Source organism: Lynx canadensis, chromosome D2 (genome assembly GCF_007474595.2).
Source record: "Lynx canadensis isolate LIC74 chromosome D2, mLynCan4.pri.v2, whole genome shotgun sequence".
NCBI lineage: Eukaryota > Metazoa > Chordata > Mammalia > Carnivora > Felidae > Lynx > Lynx canadensis.
This window is the reverse complement of record NC_044313.2, coordinates 1,211,123-1,232,569: the sequence shown is the minus strand read 5'-3', so window position 1 is coordinate 1,232,569 and position 21,447 is coordinate 1,211,123. Positions and strand designations below refer to the sequence as shown.

At 62.3% G+C, this 21,447-nt stretch overlaps 2 protein-coding genes across 8 annotated transcripts in view; both read left to right on the top strand.

Annotated features, from left to right (window-relative positions):
• JAKMIP3 (Janus kinase and microtubule interacting protein 3) overlaps positions 1-3,367 on the top strand; it is a 113,166-nt gene extending 109,799 nt beyond the window's left edge. For all 7 annotated transcript variants that reach the window (XM_030334102.2, XM_030334101.2, XM_030334100.2 and 4 more), the window contains one exon: positions 852-3,367. The gene's annotated coding sequence lies outside the window, so the exon portion shown is untranslated. The remainder of the gene's footprint in view (positions 1-851) is intronic.
• A 2,368-nt stretch (positions 3,368-5,735) lies between these two features.
• Positions 5,736-20,423, top strand: DPYSL4 (dihydropyrimidinase like 4). Its single transcript, XM_030335446.1, has 14 exons — positions 5,736-5,824; positions 8,074-8,162; positions 8,651-8,835; positions 11,078-11,242; positions 11,823-11,884; positions 11,978-12,058; positions 13,478-13,546; positions 13,902-14,022; positions 14,864-15,020; positions 15,301-15,442; positions 16,128-16,298; positions 16,602-16,781; positions 18,466-18,631; positions 19,462-20,423. The coding sequence occupies exons 1-14, from the start codon at positions 5,786-5,788 to the stop codon at positions 19,551-19,553; spliced, it is 1,719 nt and encodes a 572-aa protein (XP_030191306.1). The 5' UTR covers positions 5,736-5,785; the 3' UTR covers positions 19,554-20,423.
• Positions 20,424-21,447: the final 1,024 nt, after the last annotated feature.

Sequence of the window (21,447 nt, the reverse complement as noted above, 5' to 3'; positions counted from 1 at the left end):
TGGTTGGGGGGCGGATGCTGGCGGGCAGGTGGTCAGGGCCCCTGGCCCTGGTCAGCCTGGGGTGTGACCTGAGGGAGCCCCTCTAAGCTCAGAACTTCAGACTTCAGTCTGCAAGGTGAAAAGGCCAGGCCGACCCTTTCACATCTCACATCCTAGAAACAGATGATTCGAGGGGAACCTACTTAGAAATGGATCCGGTTAACGTCACAAAGAACAGTGCTTCATTTCCATGGCCCTGAGATTCGCGCATAATGTGTGCCACGTGGGCAGGAAGTGTGTGTGATTCCCCCCGGTTTCCTTTGTCTCGTGCGTTGGGGGGAGGGGTCTTCCTACTAGAAGGTGAAAAACCCCAAGTGCACAGAACCCTCTGCAGCCTCTCCTAGCCTAGGAACGTGTGGGCCCAGGGTCCCCCCCCCCCCGCGGGTGTCCGCGCCCCTCACCGCCTCTCACCCCATTGATGCCGGTGCTGCCCCCGCCCTGCGGCTGATGTGGGGCCCACTCTCCTTGTGCAGAGAGGAGACCTGTTCCAAACATAAAAACGTAAAAGCTAATGAAGAAATGGAACCTAACAGAGGCCTGCTTTCTAAGTAACGAGATGAAATGGAAATCGGGCGGAAGCGTGAGCATCTGCCCGGGGCGTTTCGAGGCAGGTCCGAGGCCACGTCTGCACACAGCTTTGTGGGGCACCGGGACACGTGTCTGCGGCTCCCGCACCAGCCGCTGGAGTCTGACTGCGCCGTGTGGAGCCCGTGCCCGGGGCATCTCTCTGCCCCTTCCCACCGCCAGTGTAACCTCAGAGTGCCTCGGATGGCTCATGCTAGAATAAAGCTGTTGTTTTCCCTCTTTTCCAGGGAGGAAACAGCACGTCGATGAAGCTCCTTTGAAGCTTCCGTTCCTGCCTAGCGCTCTGGCCGCAGCCCAGGAACGTCTTCCAGCACTCGGAGCCAGCCCGACTCATGGGCGGAAGAGGCTCTTCCATCGACCCCACACCCTTGCTGGCCTGAGGTTGTCGCTCCCAGGGCTGAATTCGCAAGGTGTGTGTGTGTGTGCGCGCGCGTGCATGTGCGTGAGCCTCTGTGTGTGCGCACGTGCATGCTCAACACGGAGACGAGATTTGGGCTCTTTTGAGGCACCTGGAAGTTTACGTGCTGCGTAGTGACACCTGCAGCCGGGTGAGAGTGCGGCAAACACCGCGTAAAAGAAAAGCAGACTGTGTTTCCGAGGAGCGGAAGGGAGGGGTGACTGTGTTGTCTGCAAGTGTCAGGTTCATCTCATATTTGCATCGGAAGACGCGTCCAAGTCTGGCGCAGATGACTGGCACCAGGCAGGGCTTGATTCCCTGGGAGAGATCGGGAGGAGGCTTACGGGATCAGAGACGCTCTTCTCTAGTGGTGCAGGGTTTCTGCTGGGCAGCGTACTATTAGTCAGACTTGTCCCGGGACACCCGTCCTTTCTGTTGTCATTAACGCACGGTTACTTACTCACTTGGACGAGATCCAGGGTGAATCCGCTGCTTCTCTGGCTGAGCCTGATGTTGGGGTTTGAGGACCAAGTCTGAAAACTTGTTTCATTCTCCATGACTAGTGTTGCCTCGTTCTAATGGCCGCATCCCCTGGATACATTTGATGTGCCCAGAACCGAATGGCAAACGGTAGTCTTGAGCTAATAAACGCCCCTGTGGAGCTACGGATGAACTCCCAGATTGGGGCTGGGTGGAGGGTGTGACGCAGGCGTCCAGAAACTCTGTAGCGGCAAGCCCTGGGGGCGCTGCCGCCTGTGGTGCGGCCCCGCCCGCCCCAGTGGGTCCTGCCCAGGGACGGCAGCTGTGCGGGATGGCCGTTCAGGATCTAGCCACGTGCAGCTGAGACCCAACTTCGCCCGTGTTTATTTGGATCATCCCGATTTTGCATTTGTCTGGAGCACTTCATATTCCCTCCGCACACGTGCCAGACGTTCTTAACCACGGCTTTGTAGTTTCGAAAAGGGCAAACTAGGCAGGACAGAGAAGCATGTAGATGCGTACCAATGCCTATGAAGTTGTTTACATGTAAAAGGATGTAGCGAAAATGGCCCCGTGAATGTTTTTAATAATATCCCGTGTACCGAACCACATTTGTATCCTTGCCGTGTTCCTGAAAGTCCCCATTGAGTCCCAATGTTAGTTCTTCTCTTTAGACGTCATTGTTTTTATTCGTGTATCCTGGGCACCTTCTTTTCACCTGATTACGAAATCCAGCATTTCAGGACTGGGCTTTTGCCAACAACAGAAAACAGGCGGGGGGTGGGGGGAGGCAAAAGTGGATACGAGCATTTGTCCCTGCTTCCCGCTAGTCCGGTGAGCATCCGAAGAATTCAAGCGTTTTAAAATAATGTGCTCTTTCTAAATCCTAGAGGATATCTTTTATGCTAAACCAGTGGGCTGGACTGAATTTGCTGAAAGTATCTGTGCCCTGTTGTCGCAAACCTCCTCAAACAGGAGAAGGGTGGGTGAATGCCACTCTCCCGTGGAACAAGGGGAGGGGTCGGAAGTTGCCAGAAATGTTTACTGTGCAGCCAGGACGTGGACGTGCTGACAGTATAACGGCATCAACGCGATCCCGCTGTGTACACAACACCCAGAACCGCACAGGTGTTTTCGTTGGTCTGAACTGGAAATCCACGTGAATCGCAGCCGCGTGTGTGCTGACACGGACGTGTGTGTGCACCTCATTTCCACGGTCTAGAGTCCCGCTGCTGAAGGACTGTGCTCTTCCTTAAAGTGCTCTGCCCCTGCAGAACCTGTAGCCTACAGGACACCCCGCGTGCCTTACACGGCTGTGCATACCACCCTGGTTGTCAGGAAGGAGGGTGTGTGGGAGTGGGTTTGGAGGCACTGTGACGTCCGTCTACATTTACCATCACCCCATCACTGAAACCTTAAGGTGGATTGTGTGTTTTAACACAGAAATGGATTTATATTTAGGCTCAGGAAAATCAAGTTGTAAATATATGTATCAAATCATATATTTGTTTACTGTATTTTAAAAAGCTTTACTGTACATTTATGCAAAAATGAGTTCGGACTTGTTTTATCATGGCATTATGCCAGCCAGTATGTGTTCTCTTACTAACCACATTCTAAACACGATATTCTTCTGTTCAGTGCTAAACAGTATTCACAGGCCTAAAATAGGTGCCTATGGTGGTCAAGTACAAAATTTTACACTTATTTTTGTATTGTGATTCCTATGATGTATACCAGAGAATTTTTACTCATTTGTAAATTATTGTACAGTTTTAATAAAAAATGTTTTAAATCTTAGAATATCAAAGTTACCCTCTTCCCACGGCATTAAAGTTTGGGCATATTGGCAGTGCTAGCCACTTCTGTGTCCCGTGTCCGTTCTCTGAAGGCAGTGTCACGTTCCACGCCGGGAAGGGAGCCTGGCCCTCCTGCGCACGGAGGAGCCAGGCGTCTTACCTGCAGCCTTACCCTGCCTCGTGGAGAATCACCTGGAAGACAGGCTCTGAAATCAGAGGTACCGGGCAGCACCGGGCTGAGGTCGGCCACCAGGGAGGCTTCTTCATGTAGCTGCTTATCAAGTGAGAACCAGAAGAGAAAATGTAAAAAGCTTAGGAAAGTAAGAGAATTTCTGCGAATGAATGAGACTTGGCAACAGGTTTCACTTGCAGATGGCTTCACACAGGTGAGTAGAGGCTGGTTTTATTAATCACCCTGGGGGTGGGGGGGTGGTGTGGAAGCCAGAGATGTGGCAGGGGTGGGACAGGTGCTGATCTGGCTCTGTGGAAATGCTCCTGCCACACCAGCACGAGTGTCCTCGAGGTGACTCTCCTGTCCAAACGTACATGTTGAAATGCCGGCTGCGTTAGCACACAGAGGCTGGATGTCTTTTCCTGAAAAGTCACTCTCAGCAGGGCTTGGCAGAGTGACAGCATCGTCCTGTGACCCTGGACGGGCTGAGTCCCTCCGCCTTGTCTTACCCCAAAGCCTTGAACTGGGGCTTAAGGGCGGTCAGGAGCAGCTCTCCCGGGGCGCATCGCCCCTCCCTGCCTTCCCCTCCGACCGTCCCCACTTGCCAGACGTTTCGGAGTCAGAGCCTCCGGCTGGGCGTAGGATCTACCACGGGGCTCGGAAATCTGGCTGGAGTGTCGACAGGCAGGGGTCTCTTCAGCGCGTGCCCCGCTGGGTGGGCGGGAGGTGGGAACTCTGGCTTCGCCCAGACGGAACGCGAGCCCTCGGGCCGGCTCGGCGCGTTCAGCACTCTCTGCGCGGACAGCGCCAGCCCCGCGCGCGGGCTCGGGGTCGGTTTGGGGGCGGTTTGGGGGCGGGGGCGGGGGGAGCCGGGCCGGTCGGCCGGGTCACGCGCCGCGCGCACACCCGCCGCAGGAGGCTCCGGGACCCGCGACCCCTCGCCCGCTCCCTCCATGGCCGCACGCCGGCCGCAGGAGCCCGCGGAGCCTCTGCCCGCGGGCCCGGGGACGCTGGGCTCAGGCAGCCCGCGGGCCCGGCCCAGGCTCGGCGGCGTTTTCCGCTGCGTGGAGGACGCCTTTGAGAACAAGACGCTGCAGCTGGACGCGTCGGGCGGTGGCCGTCGGAGCCCTCGGGCTGGAGAGCCGTGCAGCGGGCCACCTGGCGACCCAGAGGGACCCGGCGAGCCCCGCCGAGATGACCCGGAGGCCGCGGCAAGTCTGGGAGGGCCGCCCCGCTTGACCCAAAAGCGGGCAGTGAGAAGCCGCAGGGAGGGCAGGCCGCCGGGGCGTGGACCAGGGGCTGGTTCTCTTCCCAAACCCCCAGCCTCTCCGAGGGGACGTGAGGGCTCAGGGAGGGGCCTCCCTCTCCCTGACTGGCCGAGTCCGTCCCCGGGAAACTCGCTGTCCTGAACCCGCGCGCGTCGGGCCTCTTCTGCCTTGGTTCTGCTTCTCCGGTCTGTCAGGGGCTCTGGGTAGCTCTCTTTCTCTGCATGTCTCAGTGTCGCTCTGCCTTCCTATCTCTGTGCGTCCTTAACTTGTGCCCTTGTCCCCTTCCTCCTGTCCCCAAGCTTCACGCGGCCGGCCCGTGGAGCAGCCTTGCGGGAGGTGTGTCCACCGCGGGGTCCCGGAGCCAGTACACCGCCCTGCGTCCCGATCCGGGCCTGGACCATAGGATGCGAAGGAGCCAGGCTTCGGCCAGAGGCGCCTTCCCGGAGGGAGTCCGGCTCCCGCAGCGCCCGGGCCTGGATTTGAGATTAGGATCAGTCCCAGTGGCCTTGGGTGCGCCGGGTCACCAGGGAGCAGGCGGCGGGCCCTGGCAGGGCAGGGGCGAGGGCGGGGCCTGCAGGACTTGGCCTGACTTCACCCTCTTTCCGGGAGCCGAACTCCGCACACGCAGCGGCCGGGACTTGTCGCAGCCCTCTCCCCCTCCCCAGGCAGCATGCGTCCGCGGGTCCGCGCGGCGCCGGGGGCGCAGGGGTCCCGCCTGTGGCCTTCGCCGGGGCCCGGGGCGGAGCGGTTACTGAGCACGGCTGGGGTACTGTGGCCTCCGCCGGGGCGGCTAGCGGGTGGGTACTGAGCACGGCTGGGGCGGGGCTTGAATGCAAAGGAGCAGCTGCGGGCCGGGGGCGGGGCGGGCCCGGGGGCGGGGCTCGGCACCGGAGCCGCGCGGCCCGGCGTGCTCGCACTCGGAAGCCCGGCGCCCCCGCGTACAAGCCCGGGCTCTGCGCGCCCCCGCCCGGGACCCCCAGGGCCGCTCCGCTTGAGCCAGGCCGCGCCGGCCGAGCGTGGGGGCCGCGCGGGCGGGAGGAGCAGGATGTCCTTCCAGGGCAAGAAGAACATCCCTCGGATCACGGTGAGCCCCGCTCCGGCGCCCCCTTCACCCCACGCCCCCTGCCCACCGCCGGGGCCGGACCGTCCCGGCTCCGCGCCCAGCTTGCTGCGCTCCGCGTCTAGCCCGCGCCGGTGCCCCCCTCCCGGCGCTGGTCCTTCCAGCGAGCGCCGCGCCGGACGCACAGGTCCCGGGCCCTCCTGTGCGCCAGGGAGGGCGCGGGGCCGGGAGAGGCCTGCTCCCCAAAGCGGGGAGGGGCCTCCTTCCCCGCGGCGGCCGCGCGCCGAGGCGGGGAGATCCGGTCTCGGCGTCCTCCCGGGACGCGCGGCCTTTTGTTGGCACCGCCGGCCGGGCCTCGGGTGCGTCCCCCGCGCGGCGCGGCTGGCCTGGCTCCGGACCGCGCCTCCGCCGCGCGGGGAGCTCTTTGTCCGAGACAAAGCGCCTCAGCCCCCGTGGCTCAGCCTGGAGCCCCTGGAGGCCCGAACCCCTCCACGGAGCCGGGGTTCGGAGACCCCAGGGGAGGCGAGCGCTCCCTCGTAGCCGCCGAGCGGGCACCCCGGCAGCCCCGGCCCTCGGGAGGGGAGACCCCCCAACAACCACAAGCGAGGGTGCGGGAGGTCAGACGGTTCACCCCGCGCTGCCAGCAAACAAAGCCGCCCCCTCCAGGCGGCCGGCCGGGAGCCGGCGGAGGGAGGGGGAGGGAGGCGCCCCGGCGCCAGCTGGACCGTGGCAGGGGGCGCCCGCGAGGCTGAGACCCGACTCTGGAGTGGACCTCGGCGGGAGGGCGGTGGACTTGCGGATTCCCGTCCTGAGAGATACTCCGGGAGGAAGGAGCCCCTGTCCTTCGCGGACTGGAGGGGGTCTTGCCTCGTGACTGGCTCGGGGTCCAGCCCGATTCGGGAAGTCTGCCAGTGGCTTGCACGGGGTTGGGGTTTGGGGGGGGGGGGAGTCAGACACAAGATGGCTTGTTTAGGGGAACTTCCAGCCTCATCCTGGTGAGCACCTCATCCCAGCTGCATTTCCCTCTTGGTTCCAAACCCAGGAAGGTTCCCGAAGTGTGAGTTCAGGTGCCTGGAAAGGGGAGGGATGTAAAAGACCACAAGTAAGGTCTTCCTACCTGGGTGGGGCGGGGCAGGGCACACAGATGGCAAGTGTCCTCCTGCCTGGGGTGGGGGGGGGGACACACAGACCACAAGTAAGGTATTCCTACCTGGGGGGGGGGGGGCCCGCAGACCACAGCTCTCTTCTGCCAAAGCCTTCGTCTTCCTGGTCAGGGTTTCCTTGGGCTTACTTGAGGATGGTCGGTCCACTGGGGGCTGCACTTGGCCCGTGGCCTGGCTCATCAGCCGTTTTGTAGACAGTGGGGGGTGGTTTTACGAATCAACACAATCCTGAGAAGTCAGTCCAAATGGAAATGAGGACGAGAGGAGGATCACGTAGTGAGGAAGGCCCACCCGTGACGGGTCATGTGCACCTCAGCGGGCTCTTGGGGTTCCTGCTAACTGCACTGCACAGCCTGGCTCGGGTGGCCTCGGCTGTTGGTGCGTGGAGAGCCACACCTCCCTGTGGGCGCACTTGTCGTTCCTGCCGGGCCAGGTCAGAGGGGTGTTGAGGCTCAAACAGGGGAACAGTCCACAGCCTTCTGTGTCTCTGCTCCTTTTCCACGTTTCTCCCCATCATTCTCCCGAGTCCGTGCCAAGTTCCGTGCATGACACCCTACTTTCTGCCCCACTTTGCACCTTCCCCACCACTTGGCGGGGTTCCTAGAAGTGGGTTTATGGCTGCTGAGCACTGGGCCAGCCCCACCCGGTGCCTCAGCTCCACGCTGTGCAGGTGACCCACCAGCTGGCCTCGCCTCCTGGCACTTTGTCCACCCACGCGGGGTACCTCCAGGCAGCACCACGGCCTGTGGTCACCCTGATGCCTTCCTGGCCCTTCACCCCCATGGCCTCTCCATCAGCAGCTCCTGCCTCCCGAGTCCCAGCCTCTCTGGACTCTATCCCTCCTCGGCCCCTCAGCACCCCCAGACAGCCTAAGAGAGCACCAGGCAACACCCCCATTTCCATCACTGAACACCGCCCGTGAGCGACAGTGGCCTCCAGACCCCTCTGCCCCATTTGTGGGGGTGGGAGACAGTGCTGGCTTCCTCGCTCATTTGTATGTGTACACATTGCATCCGAGTGTTCCAATCCTAATTCCAGAGGAAGAAATTTTGGGGAGGATGTTGAATAGCTCAGTTTGGAGAAAACCTGTCTTTTGTTTGCTTCCAATAGAGCGACCGCCTTTTGATCAAAGGCGGGAAGATCGTGAATGATGACCAGTCCTTTTACGCTGATTTGTATGTGGAAGACGGTTTGATAAAGTAAGTTTCTGCCTCAAATATCTTCACAGATCACACGTGTGCACATTGATTGCACATTGTCCACAACTTTACCTTTGGGTGAACTCCACCTAAATGTTTTGTTTTGTTTTCTTTACTTTTCCAAAATCCCGTTCCCTGGAAAGAGCCCCAGCCCAGGCCTTTAGTGACAACAGAATCTTGTCAGTTAGTGGCAAGGTCTTGGGAAGCAGGACAGTGGCTCACACATGTATGTGTGTTATCACAGCTGTAGGATGACTCAGGGCTCGCGGTAGGTGCTTAATAAATACTTACTGACCACACCTGTCAGCATCTCTGCTCCTGTCAGCGGCTCTAGTCCCTAGAGCAACACGTGGAACCCAGGTGGGCACCGCAGGGCAGTGCCCAGGGTGGGTCTTCTGTGTTGACTGTCTCAAGCCCACGGCTGGTATGTCATGCTCTCTGACGGTCTCCGGAGGCCAGACCAGTTAAGTAATCTTTGTTGCTTTCAGACAAATTGGAGAAAACCTCATTGTCCCTGGAGGCATCAAAACCATCGACGCCCATGGCCTGATGGTCCTGCCAGGCGGAGTGGACGTCCACACGAGGCTGCAGATGCCCGTCCTGGGCATGACGCCAGCTGATGACTTCTGCCAGGGGACCAAGGCCGCCCTAGCGGGAGGGACCACCATGATACGTGAGTGTCTCCCGCGTGCAAAGCATCCGTCCCAGGCTCCGCCGGCCAGGCTTCTGTGTTGCAGGAAGAGCCTTACAATAGAGCGATTTTTTGGTCTATTTCCCTTTATTACCTTTCAGTCTAAGAAAGCCTCGCGTATGCTTTTGTTCTCCCCGTTCACGTTGTGAGTCATCTTGCCTTGGCCAGCTCCGGCGTGCTCCTGGGATTTCCATGGGAGCAAATGGATGTGTGCCCAGGAATTTCTTATTTCCTGGGAAGCTGGCAGCCGGCCAAGGACTAGGTTTTCCAAACCAAAATGCCTTGCACGAGGGGAGGGGTCATGTCTGAAGCAGACACGTTTGCTCCTGAGCCTCTGAAACTCGGTTTGCACAAAGTTCCTGCCCATGTCGAGAAGGAGGCTAGGTTTTCAGAAAAAACACAACAGGAATACTTACTGTTATCTGATCAACAGCCACCAGAGTTGCCCTTTCTTCGGTGCTGGCTCTGTGCCACCTGCAGCTCGTAAACCCTGGGAGCTCGGCAGACAAGCCCCACCTACCTAACAGCTTGCAAGGCGGATTCACCTGCCCGAGGTGAACCTGACTGTGCTAAGCTCAGAGCCAGGACGAGACCCCAGCCCTCCTCTCATGGCCTTGAATGCCACCAGCTGGGCGGTGCCGAGTGCAGGCACCCTGCTGTGGTTAAGACCTGGTCTAACATGCCTGGTTGAACGCTGGCTTCACGTTCCAGCTGTTCGACTTCAGTAACTCACCTAACTTCTAGAAGCCACGCTTTGCTAACCTGTGAGGCGGGCGGGAGGGGAAGAGCCTCCTTAGACGGCTGTGGGGACTAAGGGAGTCAGTGCACAAGTTGCTCTGTTGTGCCTGGCACACGGTGCATGCTGTCAGTGCTGCCACCAGGAAGGCTGCCCTGAGGACTCTGGGCTGCTTCACAAGTTATGTTTAGCTATTGCCCAAACCACGACTTCGTTTGGTTTACTCAACCATGAAGCAAACACCAACAAGCCAACAATGGTCTTGTTTTTTAGTTTGAGGAGACTGGCCATTTTATTATTTTTTTTATTTTTTTTTTCAACGTTTATTTATTTTTGGGACAGAGAGAGACAGAGCATGAACGGGGGAGGGGCAGAGAGAGAGGGAGACACAGAATCGGAAACAGGCTCCAGGCTCCGAGCCATCAGCCCAGAGCCCGACGCGGGGCTCGAACTCACGGACCGCGAGATGGTGACCTGGCTGAAGTCGGACGCTTAACCGACTGCGCCACCCAGGCGCCCCGAGACTGGCCATTTTAGATCACTGCTCATGCTCATCACTGGTGGCCCCGGCCAGCCAGGACACTTCGTGATTGTTACCTGCTCGTGCCAGTGCCCAGGCATCAGACAAGCCGTGAGGTGTCACTGTGAGGACAGAGAGATGCTGTGGCTTGAAGCTAGCCTCTGGCTAACCGTCTTCCCCAGGCTGGAGCCATGCAGGGACCACAGGTCAGGGTAGCACCCTCTCCCCCAGGGTCCTGGGCGTGAGATCTGACCTGTGGGGAGCATGGGAGACCCACCTGGGGGGGGGGACCCACAGTCTGCTGGGGGAAGGCACAGCGTTTGCCAGTAACCCTTGGGTGCGTGTGCCTTCTCGTTGGCCACCCCTACTCTGAGCTCTTTCCCGGCACCCAGGGGAGACCGTGAGCAGTGTTTGGACCTTGGACCTGAGGTTGGGTGGGGGAAGTGATGGTGTAGTGGCCAAGTGCCCTCCTGGTTTCCCCAGGGGTGGGGTGGTGGTGTGTGTAGTCAGTGAGGTGCAAGTAAGGGGAGCCAGCCCCGTGCTGCTGTTCCGGGCTGGCTGGCCAGGTTCAGCACCACGGACAGCGCCACCACCTGCTTCTCCGCCCTCCACTGGCCCTCCAGGTGCGCTCACTCACATAGACACCTGTGTTGGAGGTTAAGGCTCTGGACTGCCACCGGCGCTCCTTGGGGTGAACGTGTCCATCAGGGCGTGGGTGGCTTGAGTCTGGGCTTTCTCTCTGCTCAGAGAAGGCCAAGGGATATGAGGCAGAAGGTGCCTCTTTGGACAGAACCAATGAGCAGGTTCATAGCAGCACCAGCCTCATGGAAGCGACCCGTGGCCTCTCCACGGCTTTTTCAAAGGCACTTCCTGATCTCTTGGGAACATGAAACCAGTCTCCCTTGGAGGCCAAGGTGGTTCCCGGTGACCAGAGTGGGGGCTCGGCTGACCGCACTGCCCCCCCACAGTGGACCACGTGTTTCCCGACACGGGTGTGAGCCTGCTGGCAGCCTATGAGCAGTGGCGGGAGCGCGCGGACAGTGGGGCCTGCTGTGACTACTCCCTCCACGTGGATGTCCCCCGCTGGCATGAGAGCATCAGGGAGGAGCTGGAGGCCCTGGTCAAGGACAAAGGTAACGGCATGTCCAGAGGCCGGCTGGGGTGGCTGGAGGGCGGGTAGGCATGGGGGCCCACGCTTCCCTCGTATTGGCTGGAAAGGGCCCCTACCCCCAGCCCCTGGCCAGGCTGGACTCTGCATCTGTTGGACCCCAGGGTGGGGGGGGTTGGGAGCTGGGGGGAAGAAGGACAAACTGGAGGGTCTGTTCTACTTGCAGAGGATCCAGAGCAGGAGGTCACCTGCCTCTGTGTCTGAGGGACGGGTCCTGTCACTGTCCTCAGCTGCAGCCCAGGCCCCTTGTCCCTGTCCTGGACGAAAGACAAGAGCTACAAGTTTTCCTAGCGTCGTTTTAGGAAGGGAATACTTTCCAACCTGCAGTTCTCTGTGCTGTCTGCACTGAAAAGCCAGTCTGTGAACAAGGCTTAATTTCTTTTAATCAAAAGTCCTGAAGCAAAACCCACATCAGAGCTTCTTGGGGATTTGACACAAGTCAGTTTACGAGCAGGCCCGTGGGAGAGGCGATCAGGGAGCAGGGGAGGCCCCTGGGCGTCGGACCGACAGCGGCTGGGATCTGATCCCCCCTGCTTGTCCTCCAGGCGTGAACTCCTTCCTGGTCTTCATGGCATACAAGGACAGGTACCAGTGCACCGACGGCCAGGTGAGGGCAGGGGCTGAGAGGAGGGGCAGCGGGTGCTTCAGGCCGCTGGCAGGGTGCACACAGCCCCACACGCCTTGTGCGCTCTCTTCCCAGATGTACGAGATCTTCAGCATCATCCGGGACCTGGGTGCCCTGGCCCAAGTGCATGCAGAGAACGGGGACATCGTGGAAGAGGTGCCTGGAGGGCTGCCCGCAGGGTGGGCGGGGGCGGATGAGGGGCCGGGGTGGCTTCTGGACACTCACATGTGGGCACTTTGTCGCACAAACCCCCAGGGGGGGAACAGTGGACATATTCTTGTAGGCAGGCTGCCCTGGGTCAGAGGTCAAGCAGGCAGGGAGTTGGGGGGCCTGGGGGTTTTTGTCCATAATAGAGATTCCTCCGTGATCATCACGCTTCTTTTTTTTTTTTCAATTTTTTTAACATTTATTCATTTTTGAGGAGGGGGGAGGGGCCGAGAGAGAGAGGGAGACACAGAATCCGAAGCAGGCTCCAGGCTCTGAGCTGTCGGCACAGAGCCCGACGCGGGGCTGGAACCCACAGACCGTGAGATCGTGACCTGAGCCGAAGTCGGGCGCTCAACCGACTGAGCCCCCCAGGCGCCCCTGATCATCACACTTCTTATCAGAAGTTTCCCAGAACCAAAATGTTGCTTCCAGGGGGCCCGAGGCAGGCTTTCCTGGTGTCCTCTGCCCCTGTGGATCGAGGCCCCACAGAGAATTAATTGCTCCTTGTGGTCACTGAGCACAGGTCCTGGCCCCCACCGGCCCCTGTGCCTGGGCTGTGGGGTCGGCGCCCGCAGGTGCAGGTGCTGGGAGGTGCGGGGGCTCCTCACGGGGCAGCATGCCTCCCTGGCATCCCAGACACAGAGAGGCTTCCTGGTGGGTTGGGCTCTGCCTCATCCCCAGTTGAAAGCAAAGTGGTGACACCTGGGGAGGGGCACGTGCGGTTCCCAGGTCCTCATCCACCCACCCCGCCACGAGAGCGCCAGGTGCCGTGTGTGGCCTCTCTGGTCCAAGGCCAGGCCGGGCTTCAGTCAGGAGAACGCCGTGGGTCTGGCTCAGTATGCAGGCAGGTGGGCAGAGCGTGCCAGGGAGACCCCACCAGTGTGGGGAGTCATGTTATTGGGTCCACGGGATTCTGCTTCCCGCCGGTTCTTCACGGTGACTCCCGTATCCACGTCTTCATTCATGCGAGAGGCACAGATCTTCAAGGGCGTGCTGGGGAAAGTGCGTTCTGTCCACCCCTGACCGCGGAGCCCCCGGTGTACTCCTGGATGCCCCCTGCTGGCGAACACAGTATGGCAGGCGGGGTGCCCTCTCCAAGCCCCAACCTCATCTGTAATGTAGGGAGCTGGGGTCACTCCTCTCCAGACCCACCCTACTCCTCCGTTCTGAGTTCTCTGTAGTTGGTGATTCGGGGGCCTGGAGGCCCGGAGCTCAGTGTAGGGGAGGAGAGCTCACATGAGCGTCAGGGGGGCAGGGCACATCTTGGGGGCGGGGTCTCCTGGGCTGCCTACATCACGCCCAGACTGAGGCTCTGTGAGACTCCGGCTGTACCCGGGCCGGACCGTGATGTCCTGTCCGTGTTTTTAGGAGCAGAAGCGGTTGCTGGAGCTTGGCATCACCGGCCCCGAGGGCCACGTGCTCAGCCGCCCCGAGGAGGTAGGAGTTTGCCCGCTGAGCGCCGTCCCAGCCCTGACCGCATCCCAGACAGCCACTTCACGGGAGTGGACCTGACCCCGTGGGCGTCCAGGGCTGTGACTCGCTGGTCCTCCTCTGGCTCATGTCCCCCATCACCACCGGTGGCCCTTTACCCAAGGCCAAGAAGGCGGTGAGGTCAGGCTCTGGGAACCACCTGGGGCAACCTAGACCCTCCTGGGCACTGAACTGCAGGCTGGGGTCCTCAGTCACTCACGCTGCCCCCTCTGGGCCCGGGATCTGTGGGTGATGGTGGCCGTCCATGCCCACACCGGTCAGGAGGCCCCAGGGCCCGCTCAGTCTGAGCTCCCATCCCCAGGTGGAGGCCGAGGCCGTGTACCGTGCCATCACCGTTGCCAAGCAGGCCAACTGCCCCCTGTACGTCACCAAAGTGATGAGCAAGGGTGCGGCCGACATGGTCGCCCAAGCCAAGCGCAGGGGTGAGTGCCGGGCCCTGGGCCCCAGACGCTTGGGGGCGGATCTCTCAGGGATCGGGGGTCGCGTTCTCAGGACTGGGGGCCCAGCTGGCTGAACTGAGGCTCAGAGCAGGGCAGGCCTGATGGAGAAGCAGCGGCCACCCTGCCTGGCCTCTCGGCGGTGGGGCCTCGGGTGAGGGCTCCAGGGGTGAGTCCTGCGGGAGACACAGGCGCCCCGTCCCTGTACAGGTGGGGCCCGGCCTCCTGGCTCGTTGAGGTAGCAGCTGCTCACCAGGGGCCATGAAACAAGGGGCCTGTCGGTCCTGTGTGCACAGAAGTGACACAGCTGTGAGTGCGTGTGTGTGTGCGTGTGTGTGGGGTGTGTGTGAGAGGGACAGCTGACCCTACGCCTGATGGGACCTCGCCCCCCTGCCCTGCGCTGGGAGCCCCACATCACTGTGTGCTGGGTGCCTCCGTGCCTCCAGGAGCTGGGGTGCACACACTGGGAGCCCGGGTGGCCTCTGCCCATAGAACGCCCCCAGTGGAGGAGGCGGTGGGGACACAGAAGAACGGGGGTCCTAGGGGACAGGCCTCAGACCGGCAGGGGCGGGCAGAGTTGACCACATTGCCTGCCCTCGGCCCAGCTGATTCCCTGGCAGGCCCGACCTCTGGCAGGTGGTGTGAAGGGGAGGGTATGGAGGGGACCCCCACGTGGGAAGGTCCGGGTGTCCTGGAAGGCAGAGACGAGCCGTCCAGGGTTTGGAAATCGAGGGGTGTAGCAAGAGCACAGCGCGAAGGGCCCTACCCTGCCCGGGTCCGGGGGGCACGCAGGCTGTGGGGGTGCCTCTCACGGGCCTCCCTGCAGGGGTGGTCGTGTTTGGGGAGCCCATCACCGCCAGCCTGGGCACCGACGGCTCGCACTACTGGAGCAAGAACTGGGCAAAGGCCGCGGCCTTCGTCACGTCCCCCCCCATCAACCCGGACCCCACCACCGCAGACCGCCTCACCTCCCTGCTGTCCAGGTAAGAAGCCCCTCCGGGCGCCCCGCCACGACCTCAGCCCCCAGCAGCCCTGGGCTTCTGCACGAGCCGCGGGCCGGGACCCCCCCGGGCAGAGAACCCACGCCGATCCGTCCTGGCCCTCCGTCCCCGTGCTGAGCCACCGGCCGTGCCCAGCGCTGCTCCGGGACAGCCTCCGGCCCCCGTGGGCTGTGCTGGCCGGGCAGGGGGGCGAAGCCGGCTGGCTTGGCCGGCTCAGGAAAATCAGGCCGCGGTGGGCTCCCCTGACCCCCCTTTTTCTCAGCGGGGACCTCCAGGTGACCGGCAGTGCCCACTGCACCTTCACCACCGCCCAGAAGGCCGTTGGCAAGGACAACTTCACGCTCATCCCCGAGGGCACCAACGGCATCGAGGAGCGGATGTCTGTGGTCTGGGAGAAGTGTGTGGTGCGTGCGGACTGGGGGTCTTGGGCCATCCCCCCCCGCCGGTCCCTCAGAACAGAAAGCCACTTACCCGGTAAACACACCGCCTGGAACACAGGTCGGGGTGTGTCGTGTCCCCGGGGCATCACGCCCCCAGCCCTGCCATCCAGGGCTCCCCAGACGTTCAGTTCTGGTACCCCTGGAGGAGACTCCCGCCACTGTGGGGCAACCAGGTCACCTGCAGAATGCATCTGGGAGAGCCGGGTCACTATTTGTAATGGGATTATGCCCAGTCTCCCCCAAAGGCCTGACATTTCCTCAGACTGCCTGCACCCCCGCACTCCCGCCCTGAGCTCCTCCCCCCGCGGAGGCCCGGACACCAGCCCCCTCTCGTCCCCCTTCTTCCCGAGGCCTGGCCACCCCGGGGGACGGTCATGTCCTCCAGGGGAGATAGACGTCAGCAAAACCTGGCCGCTGATTGCCTCACAGGGTGAGCACGGTGCTGGTGTGCGGGGCCCAACAGGGACGCATGGGTTTGCGACAGCGGGGCCCTCCGACGCCTTGGGAGCACGGTTCTGATGCCGCCTGCTGCCTGGGGACAGGGGCCGCCGTCCACACAAAGGCCGCGAGACCAGACCCCCGAGGGCTGTTCGGACAAGCGCCGCCACCCCCCCCCCCCCCGCCTCACCTTGGCCCTCTTGTTTCCCAGGCCTCAGGGAAGATGGATGAGAATGAGTTTGTCGCTGTGACCAGTACGAACGCGGCCAAAATCTTCAACATTTACCCGAGGAAGGGGCGTGTGGCTGTGGGCTCTGACGCCGACCTGGTTATTTGGAACCCCAGGGCCACAAAAATCATCTCTGCCAAGAGCCACAACCTGGTAAGAGAAGCCTGAGTCCCTGGGTCAGGGTCAGGGTCAGGGCTGGGGGAGCCCCAGGGACCTGCACCACCTACCTGCCCCGCCTTGCGGGAGACTCAACCCTGTTACAGGCTCACCCGCAGGCCCTTCCTCCCGAGACATGCGTTTTAGAAACTGGCACGGCCCGTTGTGGCCAGTTCCGTCCGAGTTCGGTCCAGCCGGGGTGACCGGTTCTCAGAGGTCCTAGAACAGGGGCCCTAGGGCTCCGAGGGTGCCGGTCAGCCTGCAGGGGGGTGAGGCCGGCCCTCCACCCTGTCTCCCCAGAACGTGGAGTACAACATTTTCGAAGGCCTCGAGTGCCGAGGGGCCCCCACGGTGGTCGTGAGTCAGGGCAGGGTGGTGATGGAGGATGGGAACATGTTCGTCACCCCCGGGGCCGGCCGCTTCATCCCTCGGAAGACGTTTCCTGACTTCGTCTACAAGAGGATAAAGGCACGCAACCGGGTAAGGCCGGAGCCGGCCGGGGCAGGGGGCGGGGGGGATGGCTTGGACTTCTCCGACCTTGTCCACCTCCACGAGGTTTCTCCTCCTGGTCAGCCCGGCCCGGCGGAAATAAGTGGGACCAGCGCCTGCTTGGGGAGTCGGTTCTTAGTAGTGGCTTTATGTACTTTTGTTTTTTTTTTTAAATCTTTATTTATCTTGAGGGGGGGGGAGAAGGAGCAGAGAGAGAGGGAGACACAGAATCCGAAGCAGGCTCCAGGCTCCGAGCTGTCAGCACAGAGCCGGACCCGGGGCTCGAACCCATGAACCGCGAGATCATGACCTGAGCCTAAACCAAGAGTCGGACGCTTAACAGGCTGAGCCCCCTCTGGCGCCCCTCCATGCAAACTTTTATTACCCAAGTGGCACAACAAAAGTCAGTGGTGGCCGCCTCTCTGAGTGAGTGCCCTAGACCTTGCGGGGGCACCGTGGGAGCACCCCCACCCCGCCGCCCGTGCGTGGACGTGCGTTCACAAACAAGCAGGGGCCTGTAGGCTTGACAGCAGCTTTATGAACCGGGGATTTGGGAGTACTTTCCACATCTTTCCTTCCTTCCTGCAACCCTTGGCTGAGCTGCCCCCTGCGTCTGAGGGACGCACCGGGCGTCTGACCGGCCCCGCGGCACGCGTCGCCGGCTCGCGCACACACACGCACACGTGTACACAAAATTACTGCACACACAGGTTTGCTTTATCCAGCTTTCTAGAAGGACGTTGTCTGAGCTCAGAGCAAGGAGGGCCGGCTTCCAGGGTGGGCCGGGGGCCGATCTCCTCCAGGGGGAAGGAGAGTGGAATCTGCTCTAACTCCCGGAGATGCCGCTGTCTCAGGGCGTGAGGGCCACACAGCTGCTCCCCGAGGTGGGGCCCGGAGAACGCGGCCCAGCCCGCCCAGGTGCAGAGCCCAGGCCGGAAGTCCAGGCATCGCCCTCTGCCTCCCGCCCAGAGGGGTGGGGGTCCGCTGCTGGGCTCCTGCAGACCCTGCCCCCACACGCAGCCCAGGCAGGGAGAGGTGGCTCCCGGTCCCTCACCCTGGGTGCTGGAGGCGGGGTGTGGACTCAGACCCAAGCCGTCAGACTCGAAGCCCCACACCTGCCCCCCCCCCCCCCCCCCTGTGGTGACCCCCTGGGACTGGCAACAGTCACGAGTCTGAGCGTGAACCCCAGGGAGGCACCAGCAGGAAACGGCACACAGGAGGGTTTTGCTTCGTCCACGGACCGTCTGCCCATCATGGTGGCTACTGGGGAGACGTCTCTGGCTTTGGGGCCGTCTTCAGGGAGGACAGGACCCAGGGCTTCCTCGGGGCTGGGGTGGGGGCTCTGCTGGGGCCACGAATGAAGCCTACTGATGAGGCAGTGGCCACAGGGGCCGGCTTCCCCTTCCTTAAAGAGGCCACGTCCTCAGGGCTGCCCTTGTCTGAGCGTGTCCTCTAGCCTCGGGAAGAGGGGCCGTGTGCACAGGTGTGAGCGGGGAGGGACGTGCACACTGTGTAGGGGGGAGCGGGGAGGGAGGGGTGCGTTCGAGGTCGCGGGTGGTCGCGGGAGGAACCCCTCCCTTGGCTGGGAGCCCCGGGGTTCCAGAGCCCGGCAGGGGGGGCCCGTGGAGCGGAGCAGGCTCGGTCCCCCTGACGCCCAGCCCCCTCGGCCCCACAGCTGGCGGAGATCCACGGCGTGCCCCGAGGCCTGTACGACGGGCCTGTCCACGAGGTGATGGTGCCCGCCAAACCGGGGGGCGGTGCCCAGGCCCGCGCGTCCTGCCCGGGGAAGATCTCGGTCCCACCGGTGCGCAACCTGCACCAGTCGGGGTTCAGCCTGTCTGGTGAGTGGAGCTGGGGCGGGGGCTCCGCCGGAGCACCCGAGGGTCAGGAAGCGCCCCCGGGGTGGGCCCCAGCACCCAGCCTGTGGCAGGGTGAGCTCATCAAGGCCGCAGACCACCCACAGCCGTCCGCAGATGGGGAGTGTGGGGATGGGGGGGCAGGACATGCCACCCCCACCCTCCAGGGGCCAGTGGGGAGGCCCTCCTGCTCCAGCGTCTGCCCCAATGTGGCCGTGGTGACCCCTACTTGGATCATTCGCGCTGCGGAGAGGGCTCAGTGACGGGATGGGCACGCGATGCCTGTGCCGGGTGCCGTGTGGGGTCCGGCCCCTCCAGCCCGGGAGTTGCATGTCAGGCACATGAGGAAGGGCTCTGTGAGCACATGGGGACACGCAGGGACACCGTGGAGGGCTCCGGGGGCCCAGGGTGCAGGCTGCCCCTTGGGCATCTGGTCAGGGTCCTGGCTGTGCCGTGACAGATCCCTGCAGATGCACTGGGCCCGGGTCCTACCTCTTCCCACCCCTGATGTCCCCGCCTGTCCTCCCTCTCACTGGCGGCAGAGTCCCTGCTGGCCTCCTGGGGTCATCATAAAAGCTAGGGGCAGGCTTCTCTTGTCGTGGGGCCCAGACCCACAGGTGGGACGAGCAGGCCTGGCCGCCCCACCTCCCTTCCCGCACACCCGCGGCCTCGGTGTGGGAGCGTCTGCATGGTCTGCTCGTCTGTGCGCCAGGCTGTCCGCGGTGTGGGTGCGCGGGGGCTCCGCAGCCATGGCCCCGGTTACGGGTGCAGCCAGCGCGTCCGTGCCCCTGACCTCATGCCCACCCGTTCTGCAGGGTCTCAGGCAGACGACCACATTGCGCGACGCACGGCTCAGAAGATCATGGCGCCCCCTGGCGGACGTTCCAACATCACCTCGCTGTCCTAGGTGTCCGCGTGGGACCCCGCGAGCCAGTGCTGTCCCACCCACGGGGCGGCGGCTGGCCGGGGCTGCTCACCTCACATAGCTCTCCCTTTGTCAGACTTACCTGAAAGGTGCTTGGCCTCACCTTCCCCCCCCCCCCCCAAGAAACTACCCTTTTGGGGTCCCAGGTCCTGTACGAGGAGCCTGTGCAAGGAAAGGGCTGAATTTGGGGGGTTTCACTGCCAGGTTGAAGAGGCTGGATGTGATGGCGGAGTCAGCTCAGGTGGCCCCGAAGGACAGCTGGGTGCTTCACAAAGGCAGGGCTGCCGCCCCGCCAGGACCACGGGAACCACGGGGGCCCCGCAAATGCGTGAACAGCAGGCCCGGCTGCAAGGCTGGGGCGTCGGCTCCCGTCCCGTTATGAATCACTGCCCCACGGAGCCCCAGGCCTCCCCTCTGCTCCTGGGGGTGAAGGTGCAGCCTGCCCCCCTTCCCTGTCCGCCTCGGTATGGGGGGGGGAGCGCCCGTGAGCTGAGCCCCCTGCCCCAGAGCTGCTGTGATTTCAGGGACCCATCAGGAACTTCGCAAAGGGCAGCCTCGTTCGTACGTTGCCAAGGACCAAACTTCCGCTCTTGTAGTAGCCCGAGTCCAGGGGAATTTTAGGATCCTTTAGCTGAGATGCTCTCCTTTTACGACCAAGTGTGCGGTCTGGTAGTTGATTAGCGCAGCACATCGTGCACCAAGGACAGCTGTAGCCAGGAACCTGCATGCCACCCACAGCCTGAGCGGCCGCCTCTGCCCCGCGCGGACGGGAATGGGGTCTATTAAAGGCGTCTGGGTTAGAAGCTGCTGGCGTGTGGAGCCCCGACTTCTCTGACCCCGCACCACGTCCCCACCAGCAGTTCGCGTGCGGGGCACTCGAGAACATTCGTGCCGGCTGCACGGACGGCCAGCCACCCCTAAGGATGGCTCTGCTCGGCCTCTGGGTGGAGACGGGGCAGGGCTGGCTCTTCCTCTCAAGGGAAGGGGCCCGGGAACCGTGGCCGCACCCAGGCCTGCAGCTCAGACACGGCCAGAAGATGCTGGTGTGGCCCGTGGCCAGATGCGCAGAGCGAGAGAGTTGGGCTGGACGACCTCCACCACATTCTGACCAGACGGGCCAAGAAGGTGGTGCAGCCCCAGCCTGAGGCCTGTGTCCCCTAGGCCCTGCCCCCTCAAGACAGAGCAAACCAGGGCTTTGACTCAGAAGGCACTGACGGCCTGGCCTCACTGCTTTCATAGAAATCGTGCTGCTTCTCTGCCCCAGGTGTGGAATGTCCCCGAAGGGTGTATTTGCTCTAAGAGCAGGGTGTTCATGGTCACGGGGACAAGCTGCACCGGTCGGGGACAGTCCCTTCCACCCTGCGCCTGCAGCGCCCATTCCTGGTGGTGACCAGGGAGCTTTTCCAGCTGTGCCCTCTGGGGGAGCACAGCCCCAGCCTGGAATCTGGGCTTCCTGTGGGGCTGCCCCCAGGAGAAGGCCCAACCTGGTGGTCCCCAGATCTGTTTGGTCAGTGCAGCCTCAGAGCTGCACTTCCGGGGCTCCGCCGGGGCCGACGTCCAGGCACAGGCGAGAAGTGATCGAGGAGCCAGGTCACACCCACATCCCTGCAGCCAGCACAGGAAAGGGGTGTGCTATCCCCTGGGGTCTCAAAGTACACACCGAGATTCACAAATGTTTACAGAACCCTAACCTCTTCCTCGTTCTTGCCTCTGGCACCACCAGGTCTCCACCTAGAGCTTTCTCTGGGGGCTGGCACCACCCACAGGTGTCCTGCAGCTGCCCACCTCTGGACCCTGGCTTCCCGGTAGTGACTCCTGTGTCCCCTGCGTGGGCACACGGGGTTGTCTCTGACATGAACTCCCCCGGCCCTCGGCG

Coding starts and splice junctions, on each gene's coding strand:
- DPYSL4 (XM_030335446.1), top strand. CDS start 5,786: ATGTCCTTCCAGGGCAAGAAGAACATCCCTCGGATCACG. Junction 5,825..8,073: donor AGAACATCCCTCGGATCACG/GTGAGCCCCGCT, acceptor TGCTTCCAATAG/AGCGACCGCCTTTTGATCAA. Junction 18,632..19,461: donor GTCGGGGTTCAGCCTGTCTG/GTGAGTGGAGCT, acceptor CCCGTTCTGCAG/GGTCTCAGGCAGACGACCAC.